This window comes from Acomys minous, assembly GCF_964271855.1.
Source record: "Acomys minous genome assembly, chromosome: 1".
In the NCBI taxonomy this organism is placed as follows: Eukaryota; Metazoa; Chordata; class Mammalia; order Rodentia; family Muridae; genus Acomys; species Acomys minous.
The window spans coordinates 57,886,166-57,903,239 of NC_140483.1; the positions used below are offsets into that span (position 1 = coordinate 57,886,166).

Below are 17,074 nucleotides of genomic sequence, written 5' to 3' on the forward strand. Positions count from 1 at the left end.
CGGCCTGAGTCCAGCAAAAGAGAAGGAAGAGCTTATGGGATTCTCCCATGAGCCACCTGCCCATCCTTACCCCTCCACTCCAGCATCAGAGTGAGGGCCAGTGGGAGCTCATGACAATGTATTCCTTATCAGAGTAACTGGGGGGTACTAGTTACCTGCTTACCTGCTGGTTACCTGCTTACCATCCATGGTCCCTAACCAGGACCCAACCAGCCAAGAGAAGAGTGGGAGGCAGGCCTGGCTTGTACCCTTCCTAGATTCCAGAACATTCTGGCAAAGTCCCTTCTCTAGATCACTCCACGCGGGTATAAAGACGTAGAGAAGCACCTTGTGGTGCTTACCAGGTGGTTCTCAGGATGATAACAAATAAACAGACAGTGCCCAAGGCAAGGCATGCAGGAGGCCCAAAAGAGGCAAGCAAGGCTGAGTGCACGGCTGTGCGTGCCTGTTTATCTAGATGACGCCATCATTCCACCCGGAGAGAAAACAGTCAGAAAGATGACTTCCCTAGGCAGCAAGAATGGAGGGCACTGTGGCTTAGCTACTGCTCCTTGCTTCAGCTCTGATGTGTCTTTGACCTCTCAGTCCCCTGAGCCTTTGCAAGGTGTTTCATGTGTGTTCCTCCCAGCAATGAGAAGAAGCATTTGTTGAAGCTGGGCGTGGTGGCGCACGCCTTTAATCCCAGCACTCAGGAGGCAGAGGCCAGCCTGGTCTACAAAGTGACTCCAGGACAGCCAAGGCTACACAGAGAAACCCTGTCTCAAAAAACAAAACAAAACAAAGTGAGTCCAGGACAGCCAAGGCTACACAGAGAGACCCTGTCTCCAAACAACAACAATAACAACAACAAAACCAAAAGAAGCATTTGCTGCCAATGCCAATGCAAAGCAGCAAAAACTAGAACTCTCTTAGGGAGGCGTTGGCTGGTTAGTGGAGAACCAGACAGAACGCAGCCCCAGGCCCCTGGTTTTCCTTCCAGTTTTTATTACAGCCACGTTCTTCTCTCATAGCTTTTGGTTATTTGGTGCTTCTTCCAGAAGCTATTCTCGGACACAAGCAATGGGAACCAAATTGCAATCGATCCCAGTTAACTCCAGTCAATAAATATTTGCCCAGGGTTGGGGTATCAGGCTCTATGTGACAGAGGATACATTGCTTAACCACTTCTAGATCCCAGGGTCTTCCTCTTTCAAGGACAGCCATGTCACCTCGTTACATGAAATGTATGAGTGCTGTGTGTGCCGCTCTTGAACGTGACAAATATGAAAATATTTGTTCAGTTGCCTTTCTAGAGTCAGAAGACTCCAAATAAGGCCTCACTCCAGAGCGTCTAATAGCAGGTGGGATTCTCGATGAGTGTGCGTGTGTGTGCATGGTGTACACATGCGGTGCATGCACACACAGATGTACAGGTGGGTTTGCTGTGTATAAATATACAGAACTCAGAGAAAGATATCAGGTCTTTTTGCTTGTTTTGTTTCTTGAGACAAGGTCTCTCTGTGTAGCGTTGGCTGTCCTAGAACTCATTCTGTAGCCCAGGCTGGCCTCAAATTCCTGGAATTAAAGGGTGTGCCTGATGACATCAAGTGTCTTCTATTGCTCTATGCTCTACGATTTATTGCCATGAGATAGAGTTGCACTGAAGCAGAGTTCACTCTTTTGGCTAGGCTGGCCATCAGCCACCAAGGTCTCTCTCTGAGACCCAATGCTGGGTTTACAGGCATGTTCAGTTTTTGTATGTGGGGGCTGGGGATTCGAACTTAGGTCCTTGTGCTTACGAAGCAAATGCTTTTATCTATGGAGTGATCCTCTCACACCTCCCCCTGTTCTAAGACTCATTTATTCATGTGTGTGTGTACACGTACTGGTACACATGGAGGGTACAACTCTTTGGAGTCAGGTCTCTCCTTTTACCATCTGATTTCCATGTGGGATTGAAGTAGGTGGTCAGGTGAGACCGCAGACACTTGCCTACTGAGATGTCTTGCCAACACTGTATTGGGTTTTTTTTGTTGTTTGTTTCTTGCTTTTTTTTTTTTGCTTTTACCTTATTTATTTATTATTATTATTTTTTTTAGAGTATCATTCTGTAACCCAGGTTAGCCTAGAAATCACTATGGAACACATTGGCCTCAAACTTGTAGCTTCTGCCTCAGCTTCTGTAGCGGTAGGGTTACAATTGTGAGCCAGCTACTGTGCCCACTTAGAAGACAGTCGTCTTCAGTCACACGATAAAGGGCAGAGGACTCAGAAGAGGTGGGTGATGGAGCCATGGAGGAAAAAAATAGGTCACATCTTCTATGCCTGATGAGTCCAGCAAGTGGGAGGTGGGGAAGAAATATCCAGGAAAGAAAAAAAAAATTACTTCGAGGTCAGAGAGATGGCTTAGTGGCTACAGGCACTTGCTATGTGAGCCTGAAGACCTGAGTTCAATCCTCAGAACCTATGAAAGGCGGGAGGAGAGAGCCAACCCCACCCAGTTGTGCTCTGGCCTCCATTCACATGGGTGGCATGTGCACACACAATAAAAAGAGGAAGAAAATATTTACCAGGGATGGTAAATGAAGATGCAGTGGTAAGATTTCCCTGGTGCTTCTAACCAAACCATCAGCCTCGTGACAACTGCCTGTGCCAGTGACCTCATTCTAAAGGCAGTGGGGGTGGGGAAGAGGAGCAGGGGGAGGACGGGGAGGAAACAATAAAAACTTAGTTCAGCTGGTCTTTGGGGCTGTACTGGAAACACTCCCTCAGCCCCCACCCCGTCAGAATCAACAGGAGGGCTTGTTAAATCCAAACTTCTAGGTCCTATGCCCAGGTAGGGATTTAGCAGGTCAAGGCGGTACACCCAGGATTTTACATTTCAGACCAATTCCCAGCTAAGGTTGAGGCTTTTGGCCAGGGTCACGTTTGGAGAAGCCCTGATATAAAACCCTTTTATGGGCAGCCAGAGTATCAATTTGCAGAGTCCTTCCTTAATACGTTGCACTCCAACTGCTCTGCTCTGACTCTCGGATTAGAAAAGGGAGATAAATACACCTAAATTCCAAACTTTATCCTGGATTGGGCGTGGTGACACACACCCCAAATTCTAACACCAGCGAGGCTGAGGCAGCTTGGGCTACTGTCTAAGGAAAGACTGTCTCAAAAAGAAAAGGAAACATTGAAAAATGAGAACCAGTTCTGTAAAAACTGGACAGAGCTAAGCCGAGGGGAAGAACACTATCCTAGTTTTCAACTTTTTTCTTTCTTTCTTTCTTTTTTTTTCTTTCAGTACCACACTCTTAATGGGAACAAAACAACAGTTCTCACGACCTTAAATGCTGACACTTGTCCAAAATGTCTAGTGAGGGGAAGTGTGTGTCATGCACATTAACGGAACTCAGTGATAGCAACTGAGCAGAGAAAACTGAAAAATTGACTAAAGCCAAAACGAACAGCCAGATAACACAAGAGGAACTCGGGACTCCTGGGAGTTATCTGTTTAAAAAGCACGAACAATGCTCACAATGATCAGATGGAAGAGCTGATCACATGATAACAAGGTTCCTGACCAGCTGAGTATGTATACAGGCTGACCACTGCCCAACAGACAGAAGTCAAATGCTTCCCTAGCTGTTGGAACTGGGTCTTTCTTCCTAGCAGATTGAAGAACTTGGGGAGGAAGGCATCCATCTAGCTTGTCCTTGGGTTCAGCTGCCAAAATACTATTAGTCATAAAGGGGCTCATGATTGGGCCCCAGAAAAAGCATTTCTAGCATGGCTTTATTATTTGAGAACATGAGGCGTCACATTTCATCAGCTAAGTAGTTCTATTGCTTGCTGAATTGTGGGTCCACTTTTGTGTCTTCCCTTCTGTTTAAATTCCAAAGGCAAAGGATACCAAAATATGGCCATTTCACATACTTTAAAAAACTGCCATTTTCCTCCATTGCTGGGGATGGAACCCCAGACCCCATACAACAGTGGTCAGCAAGTGCTTGACCACTGAGCTCTACTCCCTAACCCTTGACAAGTACTTTTTTGTTTTGTTTCTCGAGACAGGGGTTCTCTGTGCAGCCTTCGCTGTCCTAGACTCGCTTTGTAGACCAGGCTGGCCTCAAACTCACAGTGATCCTCCTGCCTCTGCCTCCCTAGTGTAGGGATTAAAGGCATGTGCCACCACGCCCGGCGACAAGTACTTCTAATCTGCTCTGAAGACCCACACCAACATTCTCCGACTTGAATATGCTACATAACTAGGAATACGGGTTGGAATCACTGGGTTAAAATCTCTTTCTTCTACAAGAAGCTGAAAAGAGTAATATCTTTTCTGTTCTGTGTATTTTCGCTAAGAAAAAAAAATCACCCTAAACTCCACCTTAGTAGTACAGGTGACTTGGGTGCCACTGTCACTCTTCCCCTTTAAAACCACTCTTACTGTGGGCCCGTTAAAGATTACTTTTCCACAAGTGCTTTCTTACCAAGAAATAACTCGTTTACACTTGAGACAACGCGAAAGGCTTCAGTGTTAAAGTAATGGAATTTTGGACTCCAGGGTACCTTACTTGGAGACAACATGGCTGATTTTGTATGAAGCTGCTAGGTCTACAGTGCCAACAGCAATGGTGTGTAGGCAGAGCCTATTTTCCAGGCTCCCTTGTGCTACAATGTCCCTTTGAAGTAGAAAAACAGTCCCTTATTATCTTCATCACAGAAGAAGAGGGCGGGGAGCTGAGGGATGGAGAAGCCGGTGACTTGCCCAAGATCTTCCTGGAAATTGATCTGACTTACCAAAACAAGCCACAAAACTTCTCTGCTGTCACCGGGTGAGAAAAGTGATGGGTGTCTATGGGTCAGGGTGTGTGAAATCAAACACACTTCTTATACCTTAGTGAGTACCCTGGGAGACTCCGCTGCCCCAATACCTTCTAGTTTTCTGTGCCACTCAGGTCAGTTCCCTGGGATAATTTAATTGTCTATCCTGAACTTCAGTTCCTTAAGCCATAAAAATACTGGACATACCAATGTTAGGAGACTTAAACTGCTTAGATGAACTCCTGTCACGAAATCTGATGTACTGCCCATTAAGTTGTGAGTGTGTGCAGTTGGTGTGTTAGAATAGTTACTGTGATCTTCACTGTCAATAAAAACTGCCTGCCAATTATGAGGAATGGGCATTCTAGGAACTGCTGTTCCTACTGCCTGGCATTGCTAGTCTGACTGAACTCAGACTTCAGTTTCCCAGAGCAAGCACCTACTCCTCAGACTGCTTACCAGTGTTGACTTCTAAAGACGGCTGAGCAGCCCAGAGGCCAAGCAATAAGTAGGCTTAATTGCTCCATGGGAGTGGGCGGGGAGAGAATCAAGGAATACCAGGTGAAAGAGAAGATGACCTGCTTTGCTGATGTCCCAACACTGACTCATTGTGCAAGGTCTAGGACAATACCCACACTCTTGACCTAGATACTGCCCATATCCTGCATACCTACAGCCAGGCCAGCACTCACAACAGAGCTTTGGAATCTAAGCTCTGCCATTGTTCCAGGTTTACAAGGATATGCTGTTTATCTTGCATGCAGGCCAATTGCGTAGCTCTCTATAGGACAGCTGGCTCCCCATCCACCTCCAGGGGACTGGGTTTATATCTAAACAATGTATTTGTCTCAGAAAAACCTAAGCCTATGGAAAAGAACTGCTCACTCACAAAAACAAGAGAAGGAAAAAGCAATAGGGGCAACCTAGGCCAGAAGTAGGAGGAAAACAACACTGAGCTTGTAATTGGGATGAGATGTGTAATAGCTATGAAGTTAGGGGACCAATTCCCAGGTGATGATCCAAGATCTAAAGAGAATGTCAGGGCTGGGGGTGGTGGTGCACATCTTTAATCCCAGCACTCAGGAGGCAGAGATAGGCAGAAGTTTTTTAGTTCGAGTCCAGCCTAGTCTACAGAGTTCCAGGCTTACCAAGGTTACATAGTGAGGCCCTGTCTCAACAAACAAAAAACAGAATGTCAACTGAATCTTTAAAAACATTTAGTATCTTACAAAAGAGCTTTGTTATGTCACTATTTTTAACTACTTTAACTAAATATATATTCCCCCCCCCCCGCCCCCGCTCAGTAGATTTTTCTTGTTAGATTAAATTGGTGAACCGCAGAGCCAAGATCTAGTACGTGCCACTGTCTGCATTTGGGAAAGACCAGTGCTCCAAAGCTTAGTTTTGGTTAGCTGTTTCACTAAACACACTTGCCTTTGTGTGGGTGAAAGAAGAATCACTTCTTACTACATATCTAGTCCACTAGGATTACAAACTGGTAGTTATTTTTCCCTCAAACTTAAGCCATCATTTTTCTTGGATCAATGGCTTGGATCACTTACCTTCCCTAGTTTATGCAGTCAGGAACACATACAGACTTCCTATTCCTGTCCGAGATGGGAAAAATACAATTAGACACATATACAACACTCATCTCAGCCAAAGAGGTGGGGAGAGAGAAAAGAGACAGAGAAAACATGAATACAGATGCTTTCAGAGGCCATAGGCATTGGATCCCTTGGAGCAAGAGTTATGGAGGGGGGGCGGCGCGGTTGGAGAGATGGGCTGGTAGTTAAGAGCACTGACTGCTCTTCCAGAGGACTCTGGTACAATTCCCAACACCCACATGGCAGCTCACAACTGTAACTCCTGCTCCAGGGGATCTGACACCCTCTCACAAACATACATGCAGTCAAAACACCAATGTACATAAAATAGAAATAATTATTACATAAAAAAGTTATGTAACCAACAAGCCATTTCTCCAGCCCCTAAAGAGCTGTCTTTCTTATACACTTGAACAGATATTTTATATTTATATATACATACACACATATATATTGCATACATACATATACACACCGCTTAACAGCTAAAACATTATCAATTACTCATGTACACACACTTGACTGCTCTGTTCCTTAGATTTCTTAATAAATCATTCCAGTCAGTGCATGCATGCTTAGAGTACTAAGTCAAGGCAAACAATAATTTTCAACATTTTGTTATCACCCTTAAAGTAACTATTTGCTTTACTAGGCTGGAAACTCTGGCTACACCCTCTGGCTCCCTGTCCCCAGAATTAGCACAGCTCGTGTTCCGCAATATTTGTCCAGGACTTCGCTATTGAAACAGGGAGTACAGATTTCTCCTGGCGGTGGCCCAGCCAGAGCATGTCAAAATGGATGGCTGTTCGCTGGGCTGAGAGAGCGGAGGGGAAGAGAAAAAGCCATCTAGGTCAAGGAGTGGCCAGCCGCTACATAGTCAAGAATAAGGCTCTATTATTTGTTGTGGGAAACCATGTCAGGGTTGAAACCTTCAGAGTGGAAAGCAACTGCAAAAGTCAACACCTGTTTCAAAACAGGGCCAAGAGTTCCCAACTGAGTTTTGAAACCTCAATGCACACATTTATTTTAGGATGCTGTTTTGCAAAGCTTCAGAATTCCACAAGAGAACACGTGCAAAAACCAAGAGCTTTAAAGCCCAGGTGTCTCTTGCTGCATGTTGCAGTGGACATACTGATCACAGATTAAGGCAGAGGCGGCAGGCTGTGCTGATAGGGGGCAGTTGATAAACACAGCATCTGAAGATGAGCTGGAGAAGCAGGCTTGCTGCTTGCTCAGTGTAGGGAAACACTGCCCTCTATTGGCAGAGGGCACTACCGTAAAGTCAAGCTGATGGTTTTCAAAAGCCAAGACCTTGAGACAAGGTCTACTATGTACTTCTAGGTGTCCAAGAACTTGCTATGTAGGCTGGGTTGGTCTTGAACCTAGAGACTCACCTGCTTCTGTGTTATGTGCAAGTGCCATTATGCCTAGCCCTCAATAACCATCTTTAGACATAATCCTGCCCTTCCATTAAATCTGTAATATAAATTTTTGGGCTGGTTCAAGTGTCAGAGGTATGTGGAGATACTGAAGGGCAAAGGAAGGGCTAAGGATTCAGCTTGAGGGTGGAGCCCTTGCTTATGTGCAGGGCCCTAGGTTTAATTCCCAGCACTGTTGGGAGCATGGGGGGGGGGGGCAGGAAAGTTTTCATATGCCCCCTGTTCACAAGTTATTTGAATACCTTCATTTTCTGGTTATGTCCAAAGATGGTTATTGAGGACTAGGGGTAATGGCACAGCATCTGAAAATGAGCTTTAGAGAGGGCATGCCACTATCTCAGTGTTGGGAAACACCGCCCTCTCCTGGCAGAGGGTGATTGCTCTAAAGCCAAGCTTGCTTTTCAATAGCCATCTTTGAGACAGGGTTCCTGGATGTTCAGAACTCGCTCTCTTCTGACCTCAGCAGGCATCAGGCATGAATATGGTGCACAGACACACATGCAGGCAAAATACTCATACACACAGAATACAATAGATAAATCTTTTTAAAAAAATACTGAAACTGCCAGGTGTGGTGGCACACACCTTTAATCCCAGCTCTAAGGAGGCAGAGACAGGTGGATCGCTGTGAGTTCAAGGCCAGCCTAGTCTACAAAGCGAGTCCAGGAGAACCAAGGCTACACAGAGAAACCCTGTCTTGAAAAACCTAAATAAATAAATAAAAAATACTGAAACCAACTTTAACTTGGTGTATATAATTCCATTAATAATACAAAGTTTGACAGGCATGGGGTACACACTTTTAGTCCAAACACTCAGGAAGTAGAGGCAGGTGGATCTTTGTGAGCTCAAGGCCAGCCGAGCATACATAGTGAATTCCAGGACAGTCAGGGCTATGTAGAAATTCTTCTTTCTTTACCAAAAAAAAAAAAAAAAAAAAAAAATGTATACACACACACACACATAATCTCCACAGAAGATACAATCACAGCATTAGAGCAAATATTTGGCTATTTCAGCAGCAAGTAAGAGAAAAAGTTGTGGGGTGGAAATCCCTAAAAACTTAGTCTCAGTTCAGTTCCAAGGAGGGATTATACACATTCCCCAGCTAAGCAGTAACACACCAGACAGGATTGTGCTCTTTACCCTTGAGGAAGACACTTTTTCTTCAGAAAGTGATTCTGCCATCAGTAGCTGGCCTGGTGTTACAAGATGGTTCAGTGTAGTTCCAGGGTGTTTGACAGTGAACGGAAATGTGTGCCGTGAGCATAAAAAGTAGGAAGTTCCATTACACACCTGGCTGTTGCACTTCAACTGGAAGGATCCTCAGATGCCCCTCTCTTCATCAAAAATCAGTCAACCTATCATCCCTAATTCAATGTCTCTAAATACTAACTTCTAGGGCAAGATGAGTTCCTTTTACAACACGGTGGTCACTGTTAAGTTTCTAAACAATTTGGGGAACAGCTGTCCACCCTTCAAGTCAGACGAGCAGTGATGGGCCAAGAAACTGCTGTATAAGTCAGTGTATTTGCTGTGACTATCCCAAAAAGCACACAGAGCACGCAGCTGGGTTATAAAAGCCCTTTTATAAAGCCATTTTTAAACAAAACAAACCAAAAGGTTTACAAAAGAAAAGAAAAAGATACAGAAAAAGAGTAATTTGCTTCATATGTCCCCAAAAGAGAAAGAGAGAAAAAAAAGAAGAAAAAAGAAAAAAAGGAAAAAAAGGAGGAGGGGACACAATGCCAACATGCTCAACAATAAGGGGTTCTTTTCCTTATTATTTAATACAAAATACAAGCAAAGATACACATACTTAAAACAAAGTTCAGGAACAGACAGCAGTCCTGGAAATCCTCCAATCAGAGCAAAGCAGGAGTTTGGTTTTTTGTTTATGCAAATACATACAGATTGGGATATGTAAATGAATCATCACATCAGACCATCACACAATTCTACCAATGCATGTTGCATCTGTAATTCATGAACATGGTCAACAAAATCATGTTCACTTCAACTTGGGTTCATTTAAATTAAAAGAAAAAAAACCCCTTTAAATAAAGTGGTTACATTCAAACTTTAACTTCCTTAGTACCATGCTGCAGATTTCAGCACTGCTAAGGTATTGCAAGAATGCCCAACCCTCTGTTGTCTGATCATGTATGTAGCCACATTGCATGCAGTATGAAGAATAGGATGCCAGGCTCTCGGCCCACAGCCTACGACAGGCTAGCTCTCTGACACTTCCTGCTCAGTAGATGAAATATTAAGGACTAAAATTGAGGAAGACTAGCAATTTTTAGAACTGGCAAATGAAGTCTAAAAGATGAATCAAGGCAGACAGTTACTGAGATTGTGGCGGCTGTGTAACCTGGCAAGTCTTAGGCCTTGCAGGACCGAAGAAGCAATGTAAGGTTTGTTGCAACATGTTATGGTAAACGAATTAGGTAGAACTCTTATTTACAAGTTTTGTAACAAATACTTCCAGAGGAAAAAGAAAAAACTTCACTAACTTCCAGAAGATGAAGGTTTAATTGCCAGACATTTACAAACACGCACTCACACATACCCACACCCACACCACACACTTAGGGTTTTATACATATTATTTTCAGGGCATAACTGAGTACTATACTCCCCAACCCACACCAAAAAAAAAAAAACCCCAAAAAAACCGTAAAAACAAGAAAAAAAAAAAAAACAATTTACCCTCCCCCATAAACTAGAAAATTCCCCCTCACCCAATATACAAAGTGTCTGCACAACTGTGATGCTCTACAGCCACATAGAGCATGCTCAAACAGAAGTCACCAGTTTGTTACTCATTGGCATGGCAACAGGTAGGCATACAGGATTCTGCCCCCCATAGTGGTTATTACAGTCAGCACCACTGTGAATTAGGCTTTGAACAAAAGTATAATTTATGGATTTGATATTCAGAATCATGTATTTTGTCTTCTACGACAAAGGGAAAAGGTTCAAATAGGAACATGGCTATTGACAATGACATCCCAATACTTAAAAAAAAAAAAACCACAAAACCCAATAAACACCCCATCTTCAAGTAACTCAGCAGTTTCCTCCACAGAGAAAATGATAATACCCGACTCTCAAGAGCAACCTGCGGCTTTAACTTTCCCTCCCCTTTGGCAGGAAGCACGGACTGCTTGTTTTTGACCTCTCCCTACACACCATGAAGTGCCTAGGGTGGGAATGTTTCTGGTGTAGCTTCCAGTGCTACAGGGAAAGAGAACTTTTCAAACAGGCACTGACTCCACAGCTTCAAGAAAGCTGTCTGTCCTTGCAGCAGCCCCTAACCCTGAGTTTTATTTACACTATTCCCCTCTCCAACCTGTAGGCCGAAAACCCACTTGTCACCTGCATGTTCTTGAACATTAAAAACAAAAACAAAACAAAACAAAAATCTTTTAAAAAGTATCACCAGGTATGGTGGCATTAATCCCAGCAATGTATTGTGGAGGGTGAGGGGAAAATTCCCAGCCAGGCTACAAAGTGAAACCAGGCCTCAAAAAAAGTCAAGTTCAGACTATATTCATCAAAAGCCCTTCTAGAGTATAACCTTAAATTCTACTACTGATTTGTATGAGGAAGAAAATGCTATTTGATAAGCATTGAAGACTGGGGGGAAAACCCCACAAAAACAATTGTTTTGAAGAAAACAAGAGTTTAAGATCAGCCATGTAGCAAGTAGGGTTTTTTTAAGAGAAGGTGTTTGTGTTGGGGGGGGGGGCAGGGGAGGAGGACTCTCTCATTACCCTAGAAGAAACATCCTACTGTTAGTTTTCCTTTGTAAGGTTAGGACAGAATGGGAGCTATGAAAGCAGTGAGTGTTTCAGCAGACATTGAAAATGTATCCTTTAGGTCCTCTCTCAGGTAGAGGGTTAACAGTAGCAGTAAACTACCACTGGGTGAGACAGAGGCTACCATTTCTGGCCCGGGGAGAGAGAGAAAGGCTTTTACCGAGCCTGGAGAACTAGGATGTAGTGTTAGTCAGCAGAGCTACTGTGATCTGTTAGAGAGGTAAACCTAGCTGAGCTTCAGTAACAAATAGGCACCTTCAAATGAACATCCCATTCCTGAGCACTGCAAAGGTAACGACTGCGCTGCCACTGTAGGCACACTAGGGGGGGTAAAGGACGGAAAATAAGCCATGGAGGCGCCAAGGGCCAGTTATTACGAGCTTTTAGCTAAGACACATGCTCACATCCTTACTAGACCTAACTGCTGAGCACCTGTTTCCAGTTGAGTCACATTAAATGTCTTCCTATTTGCATGCCTGATTCAAAGACAGTGTTATAAACCACTAAAAAAGCGAAAGCAGAGGTCATTCAGAACCTGTGTGCTCACTTGAGACACTAACCAACCCAACTAACCTGTAATTAAAAATATACTTTCAATCTAATGAGTTAGCTTTTAAAGGGTACTCTTAAAATCTAATCTGACACTCATTTTACACAAGTAACCTAGAAGACATTATTTCTCAATTACAGGTAGATAAAATCAGAGATGTTAGTGCAGATTAATATATTAAAGAGACTGCTGAAAAAAAAATGAGGCTAAAGTTGAAAGAGACCCTACCCACAAATTTTCATGAAATATAACCTAAGAAAAGCCCAAATGTCACTAGGAATGTAAAACTGAGTTATAAACCCTTAAAAGGGAGAGATGCCTGGTGGAAACCGTGAGTGTCCTCTTTCTTTAAGGATGGGTACCTGAGCAAGCACACTAAAGCAAATAGAATAATCTGTAATACCCCACTACATAGCTCACAACTATATATTCCATTACATAACACAACAATCCAACTGCTTATGTTCAAGTTTCTATTTTTGGCCATGTTTAATACTCATTTATTAACAGTGCAGGGTTGAAATGACTCTCTGCAACTAGGTGTTTTATTTATTTATTTATTTATTTATTTATTTTTAAAGCAGATCTAAGAATGTTCTTTAAAGTGTCTTAAAAACCAGAGTAAAAATATTTCTTAAATAACCCTTTGTCCTACGAACACCTATAAGAAAATGACATTGTCTGAGACAAACATGTCCCTTAAAAAACACAAAAGCAGAATACTGAGGAAGCAAACTTAGCTTAAGTGCAGAAAAATATACAGAAATTAATCCACTAAATCTTTAATTTAGTAGCAATAACAGGCCCCTTAACCTTTGCTTCTATTGGTGCATAGGGCCTGAATGTGGAGGGTCAAACCTATCGCTCTACGTCCTGACGCTTTGCTAAGGTGTCTAGACTGTTATCAGTGGCACAGAGGCACCTAAAATACGGTTCGCTCACACCGTTGAGGCTCAGGCTTTTGCTTTAGGAAACATGAACAGAAAGGAGGGGTCAGACCAACTAAGAAGCAAATCAACACCACAGTATGGAAGCAGCAGAAGGAAGAGTGAGGTTATGTCATATCATGTTACTATGAAGAAAAGGAACAATTTAAGTATCAAAAGAAAACTGTTTCTAACCCCAAATAAAATGGCATGGTTCGTGGGCCCTTATTTCAATGATCTGTATTCAGAAAGGCTAAACTCATCCTTTGTATCTGAGCTTCACACTAACTCAAAGTTTATTTGCCTAAAACTTTAACATTGTCAGCCTATAAAGAAGTGCACTGTGAAGTGTAGACTCACCTAGCCATTGAAATTCTAAGAAATCTTTTTAAATTTTGATCACTGGAAAATTTTTATCCAAAAAACAGGATATATGTATATATATATATCTCTTTTTTAAAAGATGAGTCAATGAAAAATATGAATGACACAAAATAAAGAGTGATTCTGGTTTTGGTGGCTCATTTTAAAAGAGACTGTTATTCAGACAAAAAGACCACTGGTTTTGAGTCTCTTGGAGAATAACAAATATAAAGTAAGGAAGCCCATACCCCCAATAAGCTCCAGGAACTTCCTTCTCTCCACAGCTAGGGAAATAGCGTGAGCACTGAGTTAACAATCCAGAGTTCCTGCTCACCTCCCAACTGCCTCACTAGTGTAAGTTTAGAGTCCTGATTCTTCTTGACATTCACACCTTAGACATATAAGCCCATGTCAAATGACAATTGCTCATCACAAGTACAGGAAAAGAAGTAACAAATCATTTTCAACTAAAATCTTTCTAGATTTTTGTTTTTTCTGATTATTATCCAAGTTGATATTCTTAACAAAAAGCAAAGTTTCCATAGTGTCCACCTCAAGTCTTATTGCTTTACAGCTTGGGAGTCCTTCCTTCCATTAAAAACACAAAGATGAAACAGTCAGTCCAGTGATGCATTCACATGGCTTTCACTGGGAGAAGAGAGGGACTGGCAAAAAAAGACCATGAGACAAAATGGCAACTTAAACACTTCAACACACAATGGTTCTGAGAGTGAGAGACAGATAGATAAACATTATTTTAGACAAATGAAATAGCACTGAAAGCCCGAGTTAAGCCACAGCCCAAACCGTGTCCTATGTAGGTTTCCTTTTTTGTTTTTTGTTTTGTTTTGTTTTTTTTAATAAAATCTCTCCCCAAACATCACTTTTAATCATCCCCAGATGGGGCTTCATCTTCAGACCCTTCATCTCCAGACTTCTCGAGTGGGGGGCTTGCCGCTGTCTTCTTCTCTGGAGGGCTTTCTGACTCCTCATCCTCTTCTTTGGGAGAAGGAGTTTTTTCCTTTGATGCCTTAGAAGCTGTGGGGCGACCCACTTTCCCTTTGCCTTTCACTGGACTTGGTGTCACTGAAATACAGAAAGTAACAATCAATTTGGGGAAGGAAAGAGAACAAAAAGCCTTTAAGATCTAAAAATAAAGTCTTAAATATAAAAAATAATCCTATCTCAATAAAGAGGAAACACAAGGCCACAGAAAAGACACATTACTCCTAATGAGGACAAGGAACATCTGAGCAAAAACTAGAGCCATCGGCTTTTGCAGCTCCATCACCCTCCACAGTATGACGAGGTGAGCAAGAAAGCAAGGAACTCATTAATTATGTGTGCCAGAATAAAACTGTAAGTAAATATATAGACTTTTGATTTAGTCTAACAAACTAGCTCCAACTAGGAAAGTACCTGGCAGAAGACCTGAAGATCCAAAAGACAAATCCTTACTGTCAAAGGTGGTTTTGTTTCTACTGTCACTATTGTTTTATCATGACACAGGAGATAGACAGGAACAGAGCCTTCCCTAGCTGCTAAGACTGACCCAAGAGCAGTCAATGCTCTGTGAGCACAGTGAGGAATACTGTATCTGAAATGAGCAGGTCACACCCACTACAAGCCAAGTCCACAGGATATATATATATATATATATATATATATATATATATATATATATATATATATATATATATATATATATATAATTTACAGACAGTTGTGTGCTGCTAGGAACTGAACCCAGGTCCTATAGAAGAGCAGCCAGTGCTCTTAACCACTGAGCCATCTTTCCACCCCATTCTTTTTTTTTTCTTCAAGATTTTATTATTTTTAATCATGTGTGTATGTATGTGACTCTGTGTGGGTATGTATGAGTACAGATGCCTAAGTCACCTGGGGTCACAGGTCACCCAATATGACTATGGAACTTGAGTCCTCTGGAAGCATTCTGTATGATCCCTTAATCAGAGCCATCTCTCTAACCCTAGGCTGGACCAAAGGCACATGTGTAAAACAAAATATCGTTGGGTTTCATGTATTTCTACCAAATACAAGGCTAGTGCTGAGGCCTAAGTATAGTTCTTAAAATTTTTAAAGGCAGAAATGTGGTTTTACTTTCACAGGCCTCACCTGTAGCCTTTAGTCTGGGTTTGGGCATTTTCTTTTCTTTTCTCTCTGGTTTGGACTTCTTAACCATCTTTTTGTTTTTCTTTTTTGAACTGCCATAATCACTATCATCATCGTCTTCCATTAGGAAATCTTCATCGCTGCCAGAATCTTCTGAGAGGAAAGAAGAATTTCAACGTCCAACTTAAATGTATACATCCTTCCAAGTGAACAAAGGGAAAGAGTGCTGAGAATGGTTGGAGAACAGGATTTGGGAGTTAAGCATTACTGGATTTAATCAGGAGTTACACTACCAGTTTGGTTGGAGTGCCCCTGGCCCACTGTAGAGTGGGTACAGTATGGACCTTACATATGATACATGACTGACTTGTCATAATTATTTTTTATTTTATTTTTTTGGTTTTTCAAGACAGTGTTTCTCTGTGTAGCCTTGGCTATGCTGGACTCGTTTTGTAGACCAGGCTGGCCTTGAACTCACAGCATCTGCCTGCCTCTGCCTCTCGAGTGCTGAGATTAAAGGTGTGTGCCACCACGCCTGGCTTGACCTGGTATTATTATTATTTTTTGTTTGTATTTTTAATACCAACCTTGAATAATGAAACAAGAAAACTCCATATAAAGCACAAGTACACATAATCTGAACAACCTGTGGGAAAATAATCTGAATTCTGTAATGTTTTTGGCAACCTGAAGCGATCTATATTCCTCTGCCAGGCTAAGAAGCAAACTGTAAACACAGTGCCCATTACTGATGGTTATTATAGTATTTATTCAGTGTTTGAATACAAATGTCTTAGAGTAGAAAACTATTATAAATAATGCATAATCATAGGCTTTCTGAGCATGTAAAGATATTAATAAGTAAAAAATGCACAGTCATTTCTTTTAAGTTCAGGATTGGATAGCTCTATTGTCAAATTCTACTGAATCTTTAAAAATTTTCCTTATATTTTTTACTTACATAAATATATGCATGTGTGTAAGATGCTCTAGAAGAGGATGCTGGATCCTCTGGAGGAAAAGCTGAGCCATCTCCCTATCCCCATAATTTTATCTTCTGTTTTCAGACAGGGTCTTACTATGTAGCTCTGGCTGTCCTGGAACTCAACTGTGTAGACCAGGCTGGCCTTGAACTCACTGAGATCTGCCACCCGAGTGCTAGGATTATAAGAATGCAGCACTGCACCCCGCTGCACAACTTTATCTTTTAACAGGTGGCACCTGCCTAATTATGAAACTGGATGCAAACATTCAGCAAAATACCCAAGTGGTAAACTAGAATTACAAAGAGGGAGCAGGACTGGAGATGAGGCTCCACTGACGACAGTGCCCGCCTAGCACGCACAAAGCCTTGGGCTAGATCCCCACTTCTCCATAAAGCTGGGGCAGGAAAAAAGCCGGGCGTGGTGACGTATGTCTTTAATCCCAGCACTCCAGG

General features: G+C 42.3%; 1 protein-coding gene across 2 annotated transcripts in view; it reads right to left on the reverse strand.

Annotated features, from left to right (window-relative positions):
- Positions 1-9,410: 9,410 nt before the first annotated feature.
- Positions 9,411-17,074, reverse strand: part of NUCKS1 (nuclear casein kinase and cyclin dependent kinase substrate 1) — a 28,589-nt gene continuing 20,925 nt past the window's right edge. The window contains exons 6-7 of one of the 2 annotated variants that reach the window (XM_084793062.1): positions 15,640-15,786; positions 9,411-14,589 (exon numbers count right to left, since the gene is read on the reverse strand). In XM_084793062.1, the coding sequence (XP_084649188.1) occupies positions 14,390-14,589; positions 15,640-15,786 (347 nt within the window). In that variant the 3' untranslated portion in view covers positions 9,411-14,389. Of the gene's footprint in view, positions 14,590-15,639; positions 15,790-17,074 lie in introns of both variants that reach the window. The other variant, XM_084793061.1, reaches the window with a different exon arrangement.